This window comes from Salvelinus fontinalis, chromosome 11 (assembly GCF_029448725.1).
Source record: "Salvelinus fontinalis isolate EN_2023a chromosome 11, ASM2944872v1, whole genome shotgun sequence".
NCBI classification, from domain to species: Eukaryota; Metazoa; Chordata; class Actinopteri; order Salmoniformes; family Salmonidae; genus Salvelinus; species Salvelinus fontinalis.
The window spans coordinates 24882411-24903762 of NC_074675.1; the positions used below are offsets into that span (position 1 = coordinate 24882411).

The 21352-nt window shown below is 43.0% G+C and overlaps 1 protein-coding gene across 6 annotated transcripts in view; it reads right to left on the reverse strand.

Moving 5' to 3' along the window:
* Positions 1–3755: 3755 nt before the first annotated feature.
* The window catches only part of LOC129865357 (dedicator of cytokinesis protein 4-like), a 151623-nt gene continuing 134026 nt past the window's right edge, over positions 3756–21352 (reverse strand). For 5 of the 6 annotated variants that reach the window (XM_055938088.1, XM_055938085.1, XM_055938084.1 and 2 more), the window contains 5 exons: positions 17713–17822; positions 17409–17481; positions 15564–15683; positions 14190–14251; positions 3756–6249 (listed from right to left, as the gene is read on the reverse strand). In XM_055938088.1, coding sequence (XP_055794063.1) covers positions 5782–6249; positions 14190–14251; positions 15564–15683; positions 17409–17481; positions 17713–17822 — 833 coding nt within the window. In that variant the 3' untranslated portion in view covers positions 3756–5781. The remainder of the gene's footprint in view (positions 6250–14189; positions 14252–15563; positions 15684–17408; positions 17482–17712; positions 17823–21352) is intronic. The other variant, XM_055938087.1, reaches the window with a different exon arrangement.

Here is a 21352-nt window from a genome sequence, read left to right on the forward strand (position 1 = left end):
ACAACTCGGAAATCACATGAAGTATTTTCTCTAAAGCATTGCCGTATGCTATCCAAGCAGAAAGACCTTGGGTTTAATCTCCAATACATTAATACATTCACTCCACTATACCACACATCGAAAATCCACACCACACGCAGAGTGACATCAACTCCATTAAAACAGTAGACTAATACAACCCCATCAGCATGTTACCCCGTGTTGGACAAACGAGGGGGAGCTGATGCTTAGGAGTTCTTGGGGGGGTACCTTATTGATCAGCTAGTCTGGGTGGTGGCCTGGAGCACTTGATCTAGCCTGATGAGAGCGTCATTAACACAGAATTCCTGAAGATGCTGGTAACTTTGGTAAATTACCGGTTGGGTGGGTGGCTATCAGTAGTATCCCTATAATACATTGTACTAGAGTGCTACAATGTTACTGTGGTGTTTTCAAATCGTATTACTGCCTTATATGCAGTGCTTATTTTCTTTGATTTATTTTCTCCCCCCCGCCCTCTCGTTCTCTCTCTTATCTTGTTTCGTTTAGACCCATCAAAAGAGGATAAAAAGTTAATAGAGGGGAACCGTAGGGAGAAGAATGAGAAACAGTAGTCATGATTCCAGCCACATACAATTTTATGACATGACCCGAAAAGTCCATAGGAATGCTTTGTGAATGTTCGGAGCCTGCCTTATGGAGGACAAACTAATCACTCATGGAAAGCTCACAGAAGCCCTCAGCGCAGTCAAGTCACTGTCACACTAAAATCAAACCATGTGTACCCAAGCAGTATATCACTGCCACCGGAGCCTGTCAAATATTCTGGTCCACAGCAGCCATCCCTCCCTACTCAAAACAACACTGCCGCTGCCACTACTGGCACATGTTCAATCACAATGCAATATCAGAAGTGAGATGGGGTTGGGGAAACAGAGAACGGGTTTTTCTTCTGCCTGCTGTTTTGATGCCACAGTTTGTTTGAGTTTATCCTGCCTTTGACATATTGTTTTTCAAGCTTTCAGTCACTTTGCTAAACCATTTAGTCCCTACTATAACTCAAACTCTAGTCTAAACCATGAACTTGTATTCAGCGGTTGAGTCATTTTTACGTCGTATCTTTTGTAGTATGGCTTTTGAAGTCATAACACCTTACAGCTCCTCCTGTAAATGATTGGTTACGGTAATGAGCGTGTGACGTTACAGCAGTGACACTGTACTCTACACTTTATTAGTGTTTAGGTGGCGGTGCCGTATGCGTACCCCTGTAATCCCCAACCGGCTTCATCGGGCTCATGTTTATTCATCTGCGCATCGCTGTGGCAAGGTCACCCAGGCAGAACTAAGGTGATTATCAGAGAAAGGAGGAGGAAGGGAGAGAGAGAGAGAGAGAGAGAGAGGGAGGGAGGAAGAGAGAGAGAGTGAGCACTGTTTTGGTTTTAACAGTGTTGAGCTCCAGATAAAGGGGTCCCTCTGGTGCTTCTCAGCAGCACAGGCGGTGGAGGTGTCAACATGGCCAGAGACGAGGGTCCACTGTGGGTATTGGAGCAGGGTAAACAGGGCCTCTAGTCTGGTGACCTTGGACAATGAGTAAGCGAAGAGGATGGGGAGTGAGATAATGAAAGTACAGGTTCAAGTGCTCGGTGGAGGGTGCTACACCTCTCACCATGCAGTCGTGATGAATACGGTGCATCCAGGGCTGTTCTTTTCCTCTCTTTGAGTTCAGTGAAATTACCTCTGTACTATAATCTACCCCAAGCCACTTCTCTGTCTGTGTCGGTCCTCCGATAACAAATAGAAGTGTCTGAATAATACAACAAGAGAGCGATGGCATAATACTATTAGTAGTGAACTGAAGACGTAAACACACCTGGCTATTGGAATTGCACAAACGCTCAAATAGTCAACCATACAGGAAGGAAACTCAATGGCATGGTAAGAAACTAGCCCCAACCAGGACAGACAGAGGTAGTTAACAATGCCCTTCAACACGTGTCCTTTTCCCCAAGACAACCATTCCTTTGTGCTCTTTTTATGGGTAATTGACCCATCAATGTCTCTTTAATGTAGTCCTTGTGCTGTAGTAAGCACTGCACAGGACTCCCATTGGATTCCCATGACTGCTGATTCTTCATGATGTAGTCTAAGACCTTCGCGTGTCCTCCAGGACCAATGTATGGACTCTAAAGTGGCGTATTGGTACCGTGTATTCATTATCGACAAGTACTGCCTTTATAAATGCGTTGGCCATTTCAGCGAGGCCACTCTACGCACAAACATGAATTTATCTGGACGAGTAAGTCTCCAATTGATGATCCCCTCTCTCTCTCGCTCTCACACACACACATCCTTAACAGCGTAACCCTTTGAAACTGCCAGGTGAATCCCGACACAGTGGAGACAATACTCTTCCACTGAGAACAGCGCACACAATAAAAATGTAACTTCACTCATTCTGGCATGAAAAAAAGAAAGAAAAGACCCTGAGCACTTGAAGCTGTCAGGTAAATCCCCATAAGCCAGGAGCACAACAAAGTTGATATAGGAAATAAGACGGATAAAAAAGAAGATCAACTAGTCAGGCTCCTTTGAAAATTCCCTCCTCTCTGAAAAGCCGGATTTCAGTGCACCGTCGAGTTGCTCCAGCTTTCCTATTCCAGGGAGATTTAGCACAGAGAGAAAAACACCAAGGGGCTTCTCTCGGGTTGTGTGTTATTCAAAATGTGCCCCAGGCAAGGTTAAATTAAAACCCCGCCTTCCATCGCTAATTCTTCTTTAGCACCTATGGAACACTTTTCAATGTCGGATGTTTAGCATCCAGAATAACGAGGCTAAACTGTTCCGCCGAGTTCGACTACAGTTTGAATGACGCATTGTTCAAATGTATGGCGTTGTGTTATAGGGATTTTTCGGAAGCCACACTAGTCGACGACATTCATATATCATTTGCAGTCATGCCTTCAAGCTATTAGCTCTGTTACAATTAAGCTATTTTCACTTAAACACAGGATGTCTAGTTTTTGCATCCGCAAAAAGTTGTGTTCTACATAATGATTAAAGCCTTCCCCGAAACTGCTGAGACCGTCTTTCAGTCCATGAATGAAACGCAGCTTCCTTCCTGCTAGTGAAAGCTGAATGTGAGGATGATTGACAAGCCCATTGAGGGTAGGACTGACAACCCATTCTCCTGGGTTCCAGAAGGGAGGCACGTTAATCGCTCCTCCGGTACCCCGATACGTGTTCTCTCTTCCGAGAAGTCTTCAGGATTAGAGGAAATTCATTTCTGACACGATTAACACTGTCAAATTACCAGCCTCAGACACAATTACTGTATTACTGCGTCTATCTGATCCGGTGAAGGGTACTCCTCTTGGCGGTGATGTGATGTTATGAAGAGTGCCATCATCCAGGCTCACTCACTCACCCAGCAGACTAAAGAGGAGACGTTCATTAGACGTGTTCGGTTTAAAGGAACATTTCCCCCCCGTGTGCACACATTGTCTTATCTGATCACGCACCAGTTCCTCATAAACTAGTACCACATCACCTTGAGTGCCTACACAGTACGTGACTGTCGTTGCATCGCGTGGGACTGACTTTGACGTCACGAAGCTGATCCTGAATCATGTAACGTTAGAGTACACATAAGATCACTATAAACATTGCTGTGATTGCGCAACCTGTACACATACATTGTACAATGCAACTATTATCGAAGTAATTATCACTGAATTGTTTTTAACAGGTTGGAGCTGGGAATGATTTAAATGTTATGCTTGAGCAAAATGTTTTTATTACATAGGGCAGTTTATTGAGCGTGTAAATGTGTTACTGTAGGTGTAGATATGCATTACTATAGACTTCTACACTCACTAAAACAGCATTTTTGGACATTTCTAACAATAATTTGCTGTTCCAACATTCAAAGCTGTAAATGTGTATTAGCTACACTTTGTTAAAAACACACTATTTACAATAATAGTAATACACAAAGGTAGTATATTTGGCATACTTACAACAATCTCATCATTATATAATTTACAATTTCTCAAGTACTGATTAATGTGAATATTTGATCCAGAAAATTCACAACAAATTAAAAAGGAAATGAAACATACAAAAGTGAAACATACAAACCATACCCAAGTTAATTCTGAAAACCGTTGTGCTGAATTAAGTGATCAATATTTAAGCAATTTTTTAAAAACTTCTATTACAAAAACAGTGTTGTCTTCTCTTCATAAAACACTGACAGGAAACCACCTGACGTGGCGACTGCCTAGATACCGTAGAACAAGAGAAGAGGACTCGATACCGGTACACTCTGTCCACCGCGTATGTCAAACAGAGACAACACCTCTAACTCACTCGGCGGCACTGTACAAGCGTGACCTTACAATGATTAGTTGAAAAATGCTTTTCTAAAAAGACTCTCAAATAGAAGAGCAGCCCTCGTGTGTACGGCAGTTACTGAGCGGCAGATAGCGGGCACCTTTTCTACCATACATACTGCACTTCAAATGCCCATTGTGGTCGCCGGGATACCAACTCAAGAGATAGAGTGAGTCCTTGGTAATGTAACCACTGTTAACGCAGATTCAATCTCATTTGTGCTAATATAATATCCCCATTCCTTACTTGTAACAGTTGTCATTCTTATATCCCCCACAATGACTTTTCATCTAAATAACTGGCTTTGTTGTTTTGTTTGCATTGTGGGCTAGTACAAACTCAGCTTGTCTAGTCAATGGAGTGTTTCCAGTTTCCAGGTTCAGGATTCTAGTTTGTCGTTACAGCATACATACAGTACATCTTCCTTTGGCACAATACTTGGTAAACCCCACAAGATCCACCGCCACGTACATACTACACTCCATGCAGGAGGGTTAGGGTGTGTCCACATCTCTGGCCCCTCTGACAGCAATGGCCTCCAATGAATTAGAATGGCACACAATTTACTAGAGCTACAGCCTTTCAATTTAGTGGCACACGTCAGATCCAAGAACAATGGATTCTTGGAAACATGTGCGTTGTGGTCTAAGGAAGTGGATTTCAACGGCGGAAGGAGCTCTTTATGTCTTAGAATAGAGCTTGGAGAAAGGTCAAGAGATTTGAGTGATTCAATATCACGAAAGGGGTGGATTTCTGAGTAACTTGTTACGACTACAATTCTCCATTCCTATGGGAAAGGTATGTTCCATTACTGACCAAGAATAAAAACGAGGCATCGATTTTTAGCTATACAGCACTTTTCAAATGGTCATGGCAATGAAAAAAATGATCCAATTTTTGCTTCCTGTTCTGGGTACCATCTTGGATGTATGTGAACTCGCCCTCAGCTACTACCATAAACTGAAATGCATATGCATGAGACCTCTAGCACCTTTTAGCTATATAGAAAAGTACAGTGTACTTCAAAAACGTGCAAGACTCATGGATAAAAGACTCTGTTTCCAATACTTAAGGCAAAACACTTCTTATATATAACCAATATATACATATATTGGGACTATTACATCTATCAAAAGATCGACACCTACGTTCGTTGTCTTCATTTCTCTTCTGATAAACGCAGCAATTTACCGTGTGGAACCTACTGTACTGGAGCTAAAAGTGCGGAATGACAAAGTCAGTCAATGCAAAGCCCTTTCGAAAAAAAGATCTTCACAACGAGACAGACTCATGAGTCTGGCTTGGGCAGAGCCTGGGATTACCAAACTGAAGAGAAGACAGTGTTAAAAGTGCAAAACGCGCCAGTGGTGTCACCCATCAACCCACTAGGGTTGTCGGTCCTCACCAAGCCTATAGCTGGGAGACCTTCCTGGGGAGAGGTCTGGGTCTGGGGACATGGGGCACCCCGTCGGCCCTGCGAGGGTCCGATGTTGAGACCAGCTTCATGCTGCTAGTGCGTAGCTGGTGGGGCTTTGGGGGCAGGGCCGGGGGGTCCACACTGGGAGGGATGGAGAGACTGTGGGGCAGGGGAACCGGCCGGCGAGGGTTGGAGCGCTCGTACACGCTGTAGGGCGGCGGCGTCTTGTTCTCGCGGCGGATGAGCTCGTCCGAGCCCGAGGAGACCGAGTTGGGCATGGTGGGCCCCTGGTGGGCGGGGTGGTCTCCAGTGGTTGCCTCGGTGCCCGACGCCTCGGACACACTGCAGCGACTCATGGAGGAGATGCCGCTGCTGTAGCTACCGGAGAGGACGGGCGAGTTGGACACCAGTCCAGCCGACTGGGACTCAGTGGGTGAGGGCGTGAAGGGCGGCAATGAACTCTATGGAGAGACAGAAACAGAGAGACAATCAGAAACACAACAGAAACAGAGAAGCAATCAGAGGACCAAACAGAAATGGAGAACTTATCAGAGAACCAATCAGAAACGGAGAACTAACCACAACCAATCGCTCAAACAGAAAAAGTACCAATCTCCTTAAGACTGCACATGTGTGCTTTACAGCCTAATGAGGTATAGCATAAAGGAACAATAAAGCCTATGAAGCACAAGAATAAAGACACCAGCTTTTTCCACCTCATCATACGTCCGTGTGCATTGGGACGGAGAAATACAATATCCGGCAGTTTCAGCGTGAGGAATCCAATAAGTTGTCAAAACGTTTTCTGAGAAATTACATGGAAATACTGTTATATCTTGTTACTCTTAATTGGATTTAGTTGGAGTGGACAATTGATCTGTTATTTTTTGCTACAGTTTGTCATCATGCTGAGACGCAGCAAATTCATGCTTCTGTCTGACAATTCGAAATATTCATGTAACTTCTCTCAACAAGACTGAAGCTAAACGCTCGTTGATATGTTAATATTCCCCACATATCTCAAAGGCCCAGAGTGCTGAGCTGCCCCTCACAGCACAATCAAAGAAGACCCCTCAGCAGACCTCCAACAGGCCCCATTATCGCACGCACACACACACACACACACACACACACACACACACACACACACACACACACACACACACACACACACACACACACACACACACACACACACACACACACACACACACACACACACACACACACACACACACACACACACACCCATAAAAGAAGACTTTCTGAATGCAGGTTTGTAAAAGCCTGTTAAAATGTCACTCCTAAACTGCCTTGCCACATGCAGGCTGGTGCTCGATAATAAATTGCTCATTAGCAGAGTTATCTGACAGGCGAAAGCCAATGTGGAAGAGAACATGAGACGACAGAGAGGGGGAAGATAATTCAATTGTGGTTCAATACTGCCTGACAACCAACAGAGAAACCATACAGCACACAGACGTTCAAAGCACTGTCAGAACACTCAACAGCATGAGTAGGAGAATGCACAGGCACACACCCTCGACACACACAGGTGTTCAGTCAGGCACACACACAGGTGTTCAGTCAGGCACACACCCTCGACACACACAGGTGTTCAGTCAGGCACACACCCTTCGACACACACAGGTGTTCAGTCAGGCACACACCCTCGACACACACAGGTGTTCAGTCAGGCACACACCCTCGACACACACAGGTGTTCAGTCAGGCACACACCCTCGACACACACAGGTGTTCAGTCAGGCACACACCCTCGACACACACAGGTGTTCAGTCAGGCACACACCCTCGACACACACAGGTGTTCAGTCAGGCACACACCCTCGACACACACAGGTGTTCAGTCAGGCACACACCCTCGACACACACAGGTGTTCAGTCAGGCACACACCCTCGACACACACAGGTGTTCAGTCAGGCACACACCCAGGTGTTCAGTCAGGCACACACCCAGGTGTTCAGTCAGGCACACACCCTCGACACACACAGGTGTTCAGTCAGGCACACACCCTCGACACACACAGGTGTTCAGTCAGGCACACACCCTCGACACACACAGGTGTTCAGTCAGGCACACACCCACACGAATGTTTGATTCGCGCCTGTCTCAGTGGACTAATCCATTGAGGAGGCCATGGGAATGTCACAGTCCATCATCAAGACATGATACTGAAGTTGTACATGGTTATAGTATGTAAAAATAAGGGTTCAACACTAACATACACTACCGTTCAAATGTTTGGGGTCACTTAGAAATGTCGTTGTTCTTTAAAGAAAAGCACATTAGTGTCCATTAAAATAACATAACATTTATCAGAAATATAGTGTAGACAGTTGTAAATGATTACTGTAGCTGGAAACGGCAGATTTTTGATTGAATTTCTACATAGGCGTACAGGGGCCCATTATCAGCAACCATCACTCCTGTGTTCCATTGGCACGTTGTGTTAGCTAATACATGTTACACATTTTAAAAGTCTAATTGATCATTAGAAAACCCTTTTGAAATGATGTTAGCACAGCTGAAAACTGTTGTTCTGATTAAAGAAGCAATAAAACTTGAGTATCTGTAACATCAGCCTTTCTGGGTTCGATTACAGGCTCAAAATGGCCAGAAACAAAGACTTTCTTCTGAAACTCGTCAGTCTATTCTTGTTCTGAGAAATGAAGGTAATTTCTATGCAAGAAATTGCCAAGAAACTGAAGATCTCGTACAACGCTGTGTACTACTCCCTTCACAGAGCAGCGCAAACGGGCTCTAATCAGAATAGAAAGAGGAGTGGGAGGCCCCGGTGCACAACTGAGCAAGAGGACAAGTACATTAGAGTGTCTAGTTTGAGAAACAGACGGCTCACAAGTCCTCAACTGGCAGCTTCATTAAATAGTACCCACAAAACACCAGTCTCAACGTCAACAGTGAAGAGGCGACTCGGGATGCTGGCCTCCTAGGCAGCATGTTAAACTTGGATTAGCTAACACAACGTGCCATTGGAACACAGGAGTGATGGTTGCTGATAATGGGCCTCTGTACACCTATGTAGATATTCCGTTAAAAATCCGCCGTTCCCAGCTACAATAGTCATTTACAACTTTAACAATGTCTACACTGTATTTCTGATCAATTTAATGTTATTATAATGGACAAAAAATGTGCTATTCTTTCAAAAACAAGGACATTTCTAAGTGACCCCAAACTTTTGAACGGTAGTGTATGTAATCATAATGTGCTTTGTCCCGCATTGGATACGGTTGCTGTCCGCGGTTCTGAAACATAATCCAGTGAACCGTAGAATTGGCGCCTTTGCCTATGTTGCTATGTGCATAATAGAAAATTAACCAGCATAATGGGATTGAGAACAATGCGGCGGAGGCAGCAGCAGCAGCAGAGACGAGGAAACAGCCCTTGCCTTAGCCTAACTGTCTAAGATGTGAGGAGAGAAGGAAATCCCAACATAATTATGTCTATAATCAACAGCCTAACTGTTACATGTGCATGGCTTTATAAATTATCCATATCTACAGAAATAAGACAGGCAAGAGAAGCAATATCTGTTTGAGTGTTTGTTTAATAGCCTGCTGATTCCGTGAGCACCAAGCCTCATTCAACGGCAAAATGTTGGAGAAAGCAATTTCATAGATTCGCTATTCTTTGCTATGCTGTAATAAAGGGTTTACATTTGTTTTTTTATTAGAACAGACTAGTATTACTTATAAAATATTCAGTGTTGTTTACACTGTTCCAAACAGGCAGAACATTTATATTGTAATCTAACAGCACCGGGTTGTCACATGTAATATGCACGCAGCTCTCGTTCCTGTATCCTCCTTTTTCTTGATCCCCTTCTTATTGTAATTATTACAATTATTATTATGATCATCATTATAATAATAATTAATGTCGTTATCATTAGTAGGCTTGGTGTAGCAGCCTTGTATAACCACCATCGAGCTGTAGGCCTAAGAGCATGTCCTGCTTAGTCTTAATACCATAACTTACTTAGGCCTATATTTCAATATCTAGGCTACTGTGAATCAATCAATCCTTCATTCGTTCATGCCGTCACACAGCAGACGAGACATTCATGCTTTGAAAAGCAATCAAGCATTTTAGGTTTAAAATGAAAAAAAAAAAAAAAAAAAACTAATGGAGCTGTGAATAATCAGCCAAAACAATAAATAAACCGCAATTCACGAACGCTTTTAGTCTGCTGTAATAAAGGCTTTATATATATAAATATATATATTTTTTTTCTCATTAGAACAGACTCTGGTGTTGTTTACCGTGTTCCAAATTGTCAGAAAAAATAACATTGTAATCTAACAGCAACTGTTTGGCACATCATACTCACGCAACACTTGCTCCCTTTTTCTTGAGCTCCAGTAGTTTCCACAACTAAGTCAAATGTCTTCCACAGATCTGACCTCCCCTTTCCCTCCTGAGCAACCAGTAAACATTTGCCCAATTCGAGTTTCTTTTTCACGTCTTCGCTATCCATTTTGCCGTCACGTACTGTGTTCGGAGTTTGTTATAACCAATTTGTTGATGTGATTATGATAGGCTATAGGTCAGGTCCTATTGGTCGCGTGCATGTGATGCTCACATGTTTCACTAAATAGAGCAAGGGTTGAGGGAATAGGGAATGTTCTTCCTAAACAAATGAGTGATAACAGAACTTTTCAGTCAGAAACTAGTAAGAAACTAAATGGCTGACATGATGTTGCAGCTTCAGGGCGGACAGCTCAATAAACACTTGCTGTGCTGTGGTGCCTTTTCACTGCAGTAGGGAGGAGAGCGAGACAACATGCACCAGTCACACAGGCACTCGCATTTTTGTTTTTTAACACAGTACGACCATCGGGCTCTTTCTTAAGTCATTTGTGTGTCTTAATTATTTAATCAAACAGTGTGCTTGAAGCATCAGACAAGCTCAGTGCAGATGTAGTTAATTGTATTCAAACACATAGGGTGTGTCTGTCTATATATGTAAAAATAAGTTTAAACATTTCGACCAATCGATTGGTGGAAAGAAGACGACTCTCGGTTGACCAAAATGTTTTTTAGTCAGGGACAGCCCTAACATACACTATATATACATAAGCATGGGGACGCCCTTTCAAATGAGTGTATTCAGCTATTTCAGTCACATCTGGTGCTGACAGGTGTATAACATTTAGCAGACAGCCATGCAAACTCCATAGACAAACATTGGCAAAAGAATGGCCTTCGTGAAGAGCTCAGTAACTTTCAACGTCGCACCGTCACAGGATGCCACCTTTCCAACAAGTCAGTTTGTAAAATGTCTGCCCTGCCAGAGTTGGCCCGGTCAACTGTAAGTGCTGTTATTGTGAAGTGGAAACCTCTAGGACCAACAACTGATCAGCTGTGAAGTGGGTAGGCCACACATGCTTACAGAACGGGACCGCCGAGTACAAATCGTCTGTCCAAAGTTGCAACCCTCATCACCAAGTTCCAAACTGCGTCTGGAAGAAACGTCAGCCAAATAACTTTCCGTCGGGAGCTTCAAATAATGGGTTTCCATGGCTGAGCAGCATGCACAATGCCAAGCGTTGGTTGGAGTGGTGTAAAGCTCGCCGCTAGTGGACTGGAGTGATCAATCACACTTCACCATCTGTCAGTCCAACGAATCTGGGTTTGGCAGATGCCAGGAGAAAGCTGATCACGTAGTGTACATACATACAGTTGAAGTCGGAAGTTTAGGTTGGAGTCATTAAAACTGTTTTTTCAACCACTCCACAAATTTCTTGTTAATTAACAAACTATAGTTTTGGCAAGTCGGTTAGGACATCTACTTTGTGCATGACACAAGTCATTTTTCCAGCAATTGTTTACAGACAGATTATTTCACTTATTTCACAGATTATTTCACTCATTGTATTCCAATTCCAATGGGTCAGAAGTTCACATACACTAAGTTGAGTGTGCCTTTCAACAGCTTGGAAAATTCGAGAAAATTATGTCATGGCTTTAGATGCTTCTGATAGGTTAATTGACATCATTTGAGTCAATTGGAGGTGTACCTGTGGATGTCTTTCAAGGCCTACCTTCAAACTCAGTGCCTCTTTGCTTGACATCATGGGAAAATCAAAAGAAATCAGCCAAGACCTCAGAAAAAAAATTGTGGGCCTCCACAAGTCCGGCTCATCCTTGGGAGCAATTTCCAAACGTCTGAAGGTACCATGCTCATCTGTACAAACAATAGCACGCAAGTATAAACACCATAGGACCACGCAGCCGTCATACCGCTCAAGAAGGAGACGCGTTCTGTCTCCTAGAGATGAACGTCCTTTGGTGGGAAAAGTGCAAATCAATCCCAAAACAACAGCAAAGGACCTTGTGAAGATGCTGGAGGAAACAGGTACGAAAGTATCTATATCCACAGTAAAACAAGTCCAATATTGACATAACCTGAAAGGCTGCTCAGCAAGGAAGAAGCCACTGCTCCAAAACCACCATAAGAAAGTCAGACAACGGTTTGCAACTGCACATGGGGACAACGATCGTACTTTTTGGAGAAATGTCCTCTGGTCTGATGAACCAAAAATAGAACTGTTTCGCTATAATGACCATCGTTATGTTTTGGAGGAGAAAGGGGAGCCTTGCAAGCCGAAGAACACCATCCCAACCGTGAAGCACGGGGGTGGCAGCATCATGTTGTGGGGGTGCTTTGCTGCAGGAGGGCCTGGTGCACTTCACAAAATAGATAGCATCATGAGGTGGAAAATTATGTGGATATATTGAAGCAACATCTCAAGACATCAGTCAGGAAGTTAAAGCTTGGTTGCAAATGGGTCTTCCAAATGGACAATGACCGCAAGCATACTTCCAAAGTTGTGGCAAAATGGCTTATGGACAACAAAGTCAAAGTATATGAGTGGCCATCACAAAGCCCTAACCTCAATCCTATAGAAGATTTGTGGGCAGAACTGAAAATGCGTGTGTGTGCAAGGAGGCCTACAAACCTGACTCAGTTACACCAGCTCTGGCAGGAGGAATGGGCCAAAATTCACCCAACTTATTGTGGGAAGCTTGTGGAAGGCTACCCGAAACGTTTGACCCAAGTTAAACAATTTAAAGGCAATGCTACCAAATACTAATCGAGTGTATGTAAACTTCTGACCCACTGGGAATGTGATGAAAGAAATAAAAGCTGAAATAAATCATTCTCTCTACTATTATTCTGACATTTCACATTCTTAAAATAAAGTGGTGATCCTAACTGACCTAAGACAGGGAATTTTTACGAGGATTAAATGTCAGGAATTGTGAAAAACTGAGTTTAAATGTTTTTGGCTAAGGTGTATGTAAACGTCCAACTTCAACTGTACATACACAGCTCCCTTGGCCTCAACCCTCAACAGGATATATTCACCAGCAGCTAGCCAACAACCCATAAAAGATTATAGGAAAGGTACAGGGCAGTTGTTTAATAAAATATGGAGACAACTACAAATACTTGTAGTTGTACCAGGTTCAGGGATATATAACGAAGAGGCTCTTCCTCTTGCTATATGAGAGGGGGAGCCATAGGGTTGTTATTGTGTTAAGAATGAATACACATTCAGGAGAGAGGACCAGACTTGAATGCAACACTTTAACCTGTTGCCTTGACCGCAGCTCCCTAGCAACTCAACAAGCATCAGCTGCTGCTACTCATTGCTAATCAGACCCCTCTCTGTTCCGCAGTGCATGTCGTGTGGTGTTACTAGCCTTTTGAAGTCTTGCATTGCTCCTTCTCTACCGTCTATCTGGTATCTTTTAGGTTCTTCCAAGGATCTCATAGGAGTGATTGCCATCACCACAGCAGCCGGACTATCAAGAACTGGCGATGATGTTTTGAGACTCAAAGCCAAACCCTACAGTGTCCACTCCCTGGATCCTTCATCTGCAGCCATTGGCTTCATCCGGTCCATTCTCATTCACCTCCTGAATCCTCCTTCTAACATCCGTTCCACTTCCTCAATAAATATGTTTAACCCATTTGAATGCCTCGTACTTATACTGAGAGAACTCCTTCAGGGCCCTGGACTCAGCTCAGTTCTGTTTAGCTGTGCTGGCCTTTGTTCTGCCAACCCGGATCAGTGTCATCTGTCACCACAGACTCACAGATGGACACATGCATGCACAAATACATACACCACGTACCACATGCATGTATGTACGCAAACCCGCACACATTCAGACAAGCATGCACGCAAACAGGATCAAATGAGTCATCTACTGCTGGAATGAAGGACTCTGGGTTCTGATCCCATGCTGTCCACCTGACCCTATTTGTAGTGCACGGTACACTCAGATCAGCAGCCTCAGAAAAACACTAGAGGACACAAATGCAATCACACACACAACAACACCAACCTTTTGTGGAGATCTGGACGTTGGGAGAGGGGACTGCGACCTCATAGTCTTGGCTGAAGAGCCTGTTGACAGTCAACCAGAGAGAAACAGAGAAAGAGAGAAAAGAGGGAACGTTTAACTCCTGCCACCATTTTGTACCAGTCGACTTGATGACACTGGAGTGAGTCCTCCACAGCTGAGGACTTCAGTAGGTTTGGGCATCTATGAATCAAATAATCGCACAGCCGCGGGTCCTTAGCCAGCACTAAGCTGTTTATACATCCAACAGCTGCTCTTTGGAGGGCAAAACACTCAATTCAACGCAACAACAGGGGGAAAAGTCAGCTCTAGTGAGTCACAAAATAAATATATAACTAAAAAAATATAATAACATAAGTCTAAGTTTACTGGAAGTGTCAGGCTCAGGGCTTGAAAAGTGGGAGTTTGAGAGTTATGTGCACTGCATGTGTGTATGTTTGTGTGTGTATGTGTGCACTCTGTGTGTGTGTGTGTGTATGTGTGCGCTGTTTGTGTATGTTTGTGTATGTGTGTGTATGTTTGTGTGTGCTGTGTGTGTTTGTATGTGTGCACTGCATGTGTGTGTTTGCGTGTGTGTAGGCTTGCTGTTTGGGGATTTAATGAACCCCTGAAGCACCATAGAGATTAAAGTGGATGGAGATGGTATGAGAAGGCTCATCTATACAATCTTATAGTATAGTTGAGTCTAACTGGTTATAGTTATTATATATAGTTTGGATTATAGAGTAGCAGGCGGTATAGCAGAGGAAAAATATGCCCTCTAGACTGGTTGTCCCCTCAGATAAAAGACGGCTTAAAGACGTGAGCTTGACCAATTTATTTGTCTATAGGAACTCTTCTGCAATCATCATCAAAGTCAATCATATAGATTGTTTTATGATTTGTCCTCCTGTACCAAAGCTGGTCAGATAGTTCATTATTGTTCATAATTTAAAAAATATATATATTTTTTTTATTTAACCTTTATTTAACTAGGCAAGTCAGTTAAGAAAAAAAATACATATTATTTACAATAAGTAGAAGGAATAAATAGCTTGGGTACTGGACTATGTGTGTACTCAACAGTGCTAGATGGTTGCCTTTGGCAGGATAATAACAAGTTGGCTAGAGCAGAAACAAACAGGCACCCAGGCTAGAATACAGACCATTATTACACAGTATGTATACATCATGTGAAGGAGAAGTTATTTATAGAAGCAAACCAGGAGGAACAGAAGAGAGCAGCTAAGTTTATAGCAGAGAGTTGACAGCGTAACAACGAGCCTTGTAAGAGAGCAGGTGGAAGCACCAGGTGTTAAAATATGGGGGAAAGAATTAGTGCCATTCCTCATTGGTTGAGTGTTCTGATTGGTTTACCTGAGTATGGTGGCCTAGGAGGTACAGGGGGACAGAGCAACTTTCCCACAGTGTCAGAGAACTGTGTGTTGTTGACCTCTTTTACACTGTCTAGACTCCGGCTACTGAAGGTGGTTCTCACTATGTTGGTGTACAAACATATAGACAGACATGCATCAATCACTGCTCATTGGGTTACAACACGACACAACATATCACAGCACATCAGACGATGTAGACTAGAATCTAGATCTGTATTAGAATGTAATCATAGTGAATAACAGGACATTTGATAACAGAGGTAGGGATTCGTGTCTGCTGTTGTAACTGATGATTTATGACAGAGTTACTACATTTCAAGATCTTCTTAGCCTAAATATAAAGCATGGTTGGGTGGAGATTTGACAGACTGCATCTTTAAATTTGTGGGGGGGGGGGGCAGATAGCCTAGCAGTTAAGAGCGTTGGGCCAGTAACCGAAAGGTCGCTAGTTTTGAATTCCCGAGCCGACAAGGTGAAGAATCTATGAATGTGCCCTTGAGCAAGGCACTTCATCCTAATTTCTCCACGATCGCCGTTGAATGGCAGACCTTGGGTGTGACTCCGCTCTCCGAGGGTGTCTCAGAGAGGGTGTCTCAGAGAGAGTGTGATATGCAAGAAACATGTGTGAAATATGTGTGAAATAGGACAAATAGGACAAATACAAAATGATGAATGATTATTATTAACAATCACCCACACGTCAATCTTCTTATGTACCGGTACTGAATATCATGCAACTGACAAGTTTTCGTTCATCCTAAACCCTCGCTGTGCTGTTTAGAATGCAGTGAGAGAAATCACACTGTAAATAACACTTCCCTGTTCTCTCCTGTTAATACGAAGGTGCTCTTCCTGTGTTAGGTTCATTCTTCCACAAACTGGTGTAAAAGAGCAGGTTTGCGCATTTCCACTTGAGCTGAGTGAATACACCTTAAAGTGGCACACCACTGGGCTTGTGAATCGACGTGATTTGTTTTACAGGTATATTCATTTTCCACATATTTTTTTATATTTTCTATAAAATGACTGAGTTAATTTTCCCTGAAACTCTAACCTTCAGTGAAGTTCACAGAAAGCAATCAAACAGTTGAGCTTTTTTTAATTACACAAGGGCCCTTCCAAACTAGACTTGAAATGCCGCCCCACTGGAATATGCAAAAATATAAAGCGCTTATATAACATACAAAATATACAATACGGACATCTGTGGATAAAAAACCGAGACACATATGCATTTATACATATGGATAAACTTCCGAAAAGGCATTTCCCATCAACCCTTGGGGAATAAACGTGTTTTCACACGTTCTGATATTAATATATAAAAAGCATCAATTTAATGTGTGTGTGTGTCCCAAATGGAACCCGATTCCCTATAAAGTGCACTACTTTCGACCAGAGCCCCATGGGCCTTGGTCAAAAGTAGGGCACTATATAAGGAATAGGGTGCCATTTGGGATTCCTCGCATGTCTGCTGTTGACTGTGAATACTGATGTCGCTGAGAAGGAATAGACCTCATGGGGAGAGGCTGTCATTGAAGCAGATGTCTCCTCTCCAGACAAAGTCTGTCACACTCTCACCGGTCAGTCTGTCAACTATACCGGTCAGTCTGTCAACTACACTCATGTCCGGACAAATGACCACAGCTATGATCTCTTTGACTGACTGAAGGATGAGAAGAGACTGTTTAGCAGTGTCTTGGTACGACACATAGCCAAGGATACTTTGGTGATGTAATGATTTTGGACTTATATACTCATGTACCGGAAAGAGAGATGGAGACAATGACTGAGAAGACATACAAGACAATGAGACATGTTTTACCTTTGTCTGGTGCAGAAAGGTTAGGATCACTTCGGGGTAGTGTGGTGTCACCTATTTGATGAGGGGTCGCCCTCTAGAAAAAGCAAACAAGACAGGACAATACTGAAGCTACAAAATCCATAAAGGAGAGTAAGATATTTTGACTTATGTGGAGTTCAGGTTTACAGTCTTAACGTAGAGAAATCCATACTGTGAGTGACATTTCATGCTTGCTGAAGAGCTCTTTTGGTTCAGACTGCAGAGGTCTTAATTAAGGTATTATAACTGTACTCGTCTGAGTATTGATTTGCTCGTGTGAGTTCACCTGTGCAGGGTCTAGGGGATTGGGGTAGATGGCACTGACGGGTCTCTCCCTGGAAGAGAGGCAGGAGTTCTCTCTGGAATGCTTCTGTTTGTCCTGGAGCTGGGGAGAACCTGGAGGGAGAGGTGAAGAGAGAGGAGAGATTTAGATGTAGATTTTATTGGTGACAGCTAGTCTTCCTGGGGTCCAACACATAACGAAAAATACTTTAAAATGTACATACATTTAAAAACATTAACAAAGACATTACAGTCTTACACGCATACATACAGTACCAGTCAAAGGTTTGGACACACCTACTCATTCAAGGGTTTTTCTTAATTTTTACTATTTTTTACATTGTAGAATAATAGCGAAGACATCAAAACTGTGGAATCATGTAGTAACCAAAAAAGTGTTAAATCAAAATATATTTTAGATTTGAGATTCTTCAAAGTAGCCACCCTTTGCCTTGATGACAGCTATGCACACGCTTGGCATTCTCTCAACCAGCTTCACCTGCAATGCTTTTCCAACAGTCTTGAAGGAGTTCCCACATGCTGAGCACTTGTTGGCTGCTTTTCCTTCACTCTGCGGTTCAACTCATCATAAACCATCTCAATTGGGTTGAGATCAGGTGATTGTGTAGGCCATGTCATCTGATGCAGCACTCCATCACTCTCTTTCTTGGCTAAATAGCCCTTACACAGCCTGGAGTTGTGTTGTGTCATTGTCCTGTTGAAAAACAAATGATAGTCCCTCTAAGCGCAAACCAGATGGGATAGCGTATCGCTGCAGAATGCTGTGGTAGCCATGCTGATTAAGTGTGCCTTGAATTCCAAATAAATCACTGACAGTGTCATGCAGCAAAGCCCCTCCACACCATCACACCTCCTCCTCCATGCTTCACGGTGGGAACCACACATGCGGAGATCATCTGTTCACCTACTCTGCGTCTCACAAAGACATGGTGGTTGGAACCAAAAATCACAAATTTGGACTCATCAGACCCAAAGGACAGATTTCCACCAGTCTAATGTCCTTTGCTCGTGTTTCTTGGCCCAAGCAGGTCTCTTCTTATTATTGGTGTCCTTTCGTAGTGGTTTCTTTGCAGCAATTTGACCATGAAAACCTGATTCACATAGTTTCCTCTGAACAGTTGACGTTGAGATGTGTCTGTTACTTGAACTCTGCGAAGCATGTATTTGGGCTGCAATCTGAGGTGCAGTTAACTCTAATGAATGTATCCTCTGCAGCAGAGGTAACTCTGGGTCTTCCTTTCCTGTGGCGGTCCTCATGAGAGTAAGTTTCATCATAGCACTTGATGGTTTTTGCGACAGCACTTGAAGAAACTGTCAAAGTTCTTGACATTTTCCGCATTGATTGAACTTCACGTCTTAAAGTAATGATCGTTTCTCTTTGCTTATTTTAGCTGTTCTTGACATAATATGGACTTGGTATTTTACCAAATAGGGCTATCTTCTGTAGCCCTATTCTCACAACACAAAATAATTGTCTAAACCGCATTAAGAAGGAAATAAATTCCACAAATTAACTTTTAACAAGGCACACCTGTTAATTGAAATGCATTCCAGGTGACTACCTCATGAAGCTGGTTGAGAGAATGCCAAGAGTGTGCAAAGCTGTCATCAAGGCAAAAGGTGGCTACTTTGAAGAATCTCAAATCTCAAATATATTTTGATTTGTTTAACACTTTTATGGTTACGACATGATTCCATATGTGTTATTTAATAGTTCTGGCGTATTCACTATTGTTCTACAATGTAGCAAATAGTACAAATAAAGAACACCCTGGAATGAGTAGGTGTGTCCAAACTTTTGACTGGTACTGTACATTACTACATATTAGAGAACGACCAATAATCGTCTGAGCCAATATATCGGGCCGATGTTGGCCTTTTCTAGTCTATAGGCTATCAACCCTTCTATATCGGCTTTTCTGATAGTCCCTCTACATAGCAAAGCTGTTGCTATGCCAGCCGCCATTCGCTGCCTGGGCCACGAGCACTGCACAATGCCGAAGCAAATCAGCAGCAGCAAGCTAGCTCATTCTCCAACAGAAAGTTGCAGTATTGAGAAATGGATGAATTGACAGTGACCAAAATCAAACTCCTGTTGCTAATATTAGTTTAGTTAATTCACTAATAATAAGGCTAGTGTTGAAGTGCCCTTGACATTCATGCAATAAGCAAGTTAGCTAAGCAGATAGCTATGTGACCTGTTAGCAAAGATTACAATAACTAACCCTTTCATCTGTGGTGTTAGCTAGCTAACTATATTAGCTACTATGCTAGTTAGCTGGCTAGATAAAAACATGGTGCAAAGATATCAGATAGGAGCTAATGGCAGAGAGGAAGAGTGAGGCTCAACTCGGCGGAATATCTCCCTCCCTCCAGCTGGTGGCATTTTATTCGATGTTTTGCCCACCAAGCAAGGAAGCTTTTGTATGGAGGTCAAGTGTGGAATTTGGTCAACCAAAAAATGTATGACTTATTTGCTACGTAAGGTTTATTTGATCTAATAGATGTACCGTAATGCTTAAGTTGTTACGAGTGTACTGATATAAGTAGGACACGTGACATCCTGGCAACTTTAAGGCTAGTAGCATAGCATCTCTCTCCATTGAATACACATGGTTGTCATCAACCCTCATCGAATATTCAAAAGAAGATGACAATAATGAGATGTATCCACCAATCCAAAGAAAGGACAGGCAGGAGTTACAGCCCACCGTGCCGCTTTGTGGACAACGATTGTAAGGGCGGAGTGACATGTATCTTGTCAGTATATCCGTAATCTTTGCTAATAGCCAATGTAGCTAGCTAACATTAGCTGGAAATCATTTTGAACATGTACCATTTTCTGCAACGAGCCATCTGACTTGCAGTGTAACGTTAGTTATTTACTGGTGTGCTAATCTGACCAGCGATAATCGTATCCGTAAACTGTCAGTTAATAGTTGGATTAGACGATTGTCGTAATAGGAAGTGTTTTAAAGAAAGAAAGTGTTTTAAAATGCCTAATGGGCAGACTTGAGTCAGACAGAACATGCATCATCGTTTCATATTTTTTTCTACCCTCACTCTCCTTGTTAGATATTATGCACATTTATGGCTTGGTAGCGAATGACATCGCCATTGAGCTCGTTCTGATAGTATCAGTAAACAGCTCTAAGATATGAGTGATGGAGAGAGACGCAAGGAGATGTGAAAAGGAGGTGAGTTACAGCCTCGCTCTATCCAATCGTAGCAGTAGGATGAAGTCACAACACACATATGCTTTAACTAGGTTAACTAGATCAGATAGGGGAGAGGCGTTGTGTTATTTATTTTATTGGCGAGAGAGAGACCGAGAGAGAGACAGAGAGAGGAAGAGGGGGGGGGGGGAGTGTGGGAATAGGTGTTGAACCAATGATGACACAAAAAACACAAGTGCAATAAGGTGGTCTTGTCAGACAAGCGAGACACACAAATAAACGAGCATGGAAGCTGGCAGTCAACAACCATCGACCAACCAACAGCTCCCTATTCCACATCCTCCACCCTGGCTGTTTCCATCTCACTAACCTCAGCACATAAAAAGACCTGTCCTGCTGGGCTGGCTGTCAGATAGTGGTGGCGCCAGACACTCATTCCAGGGATAA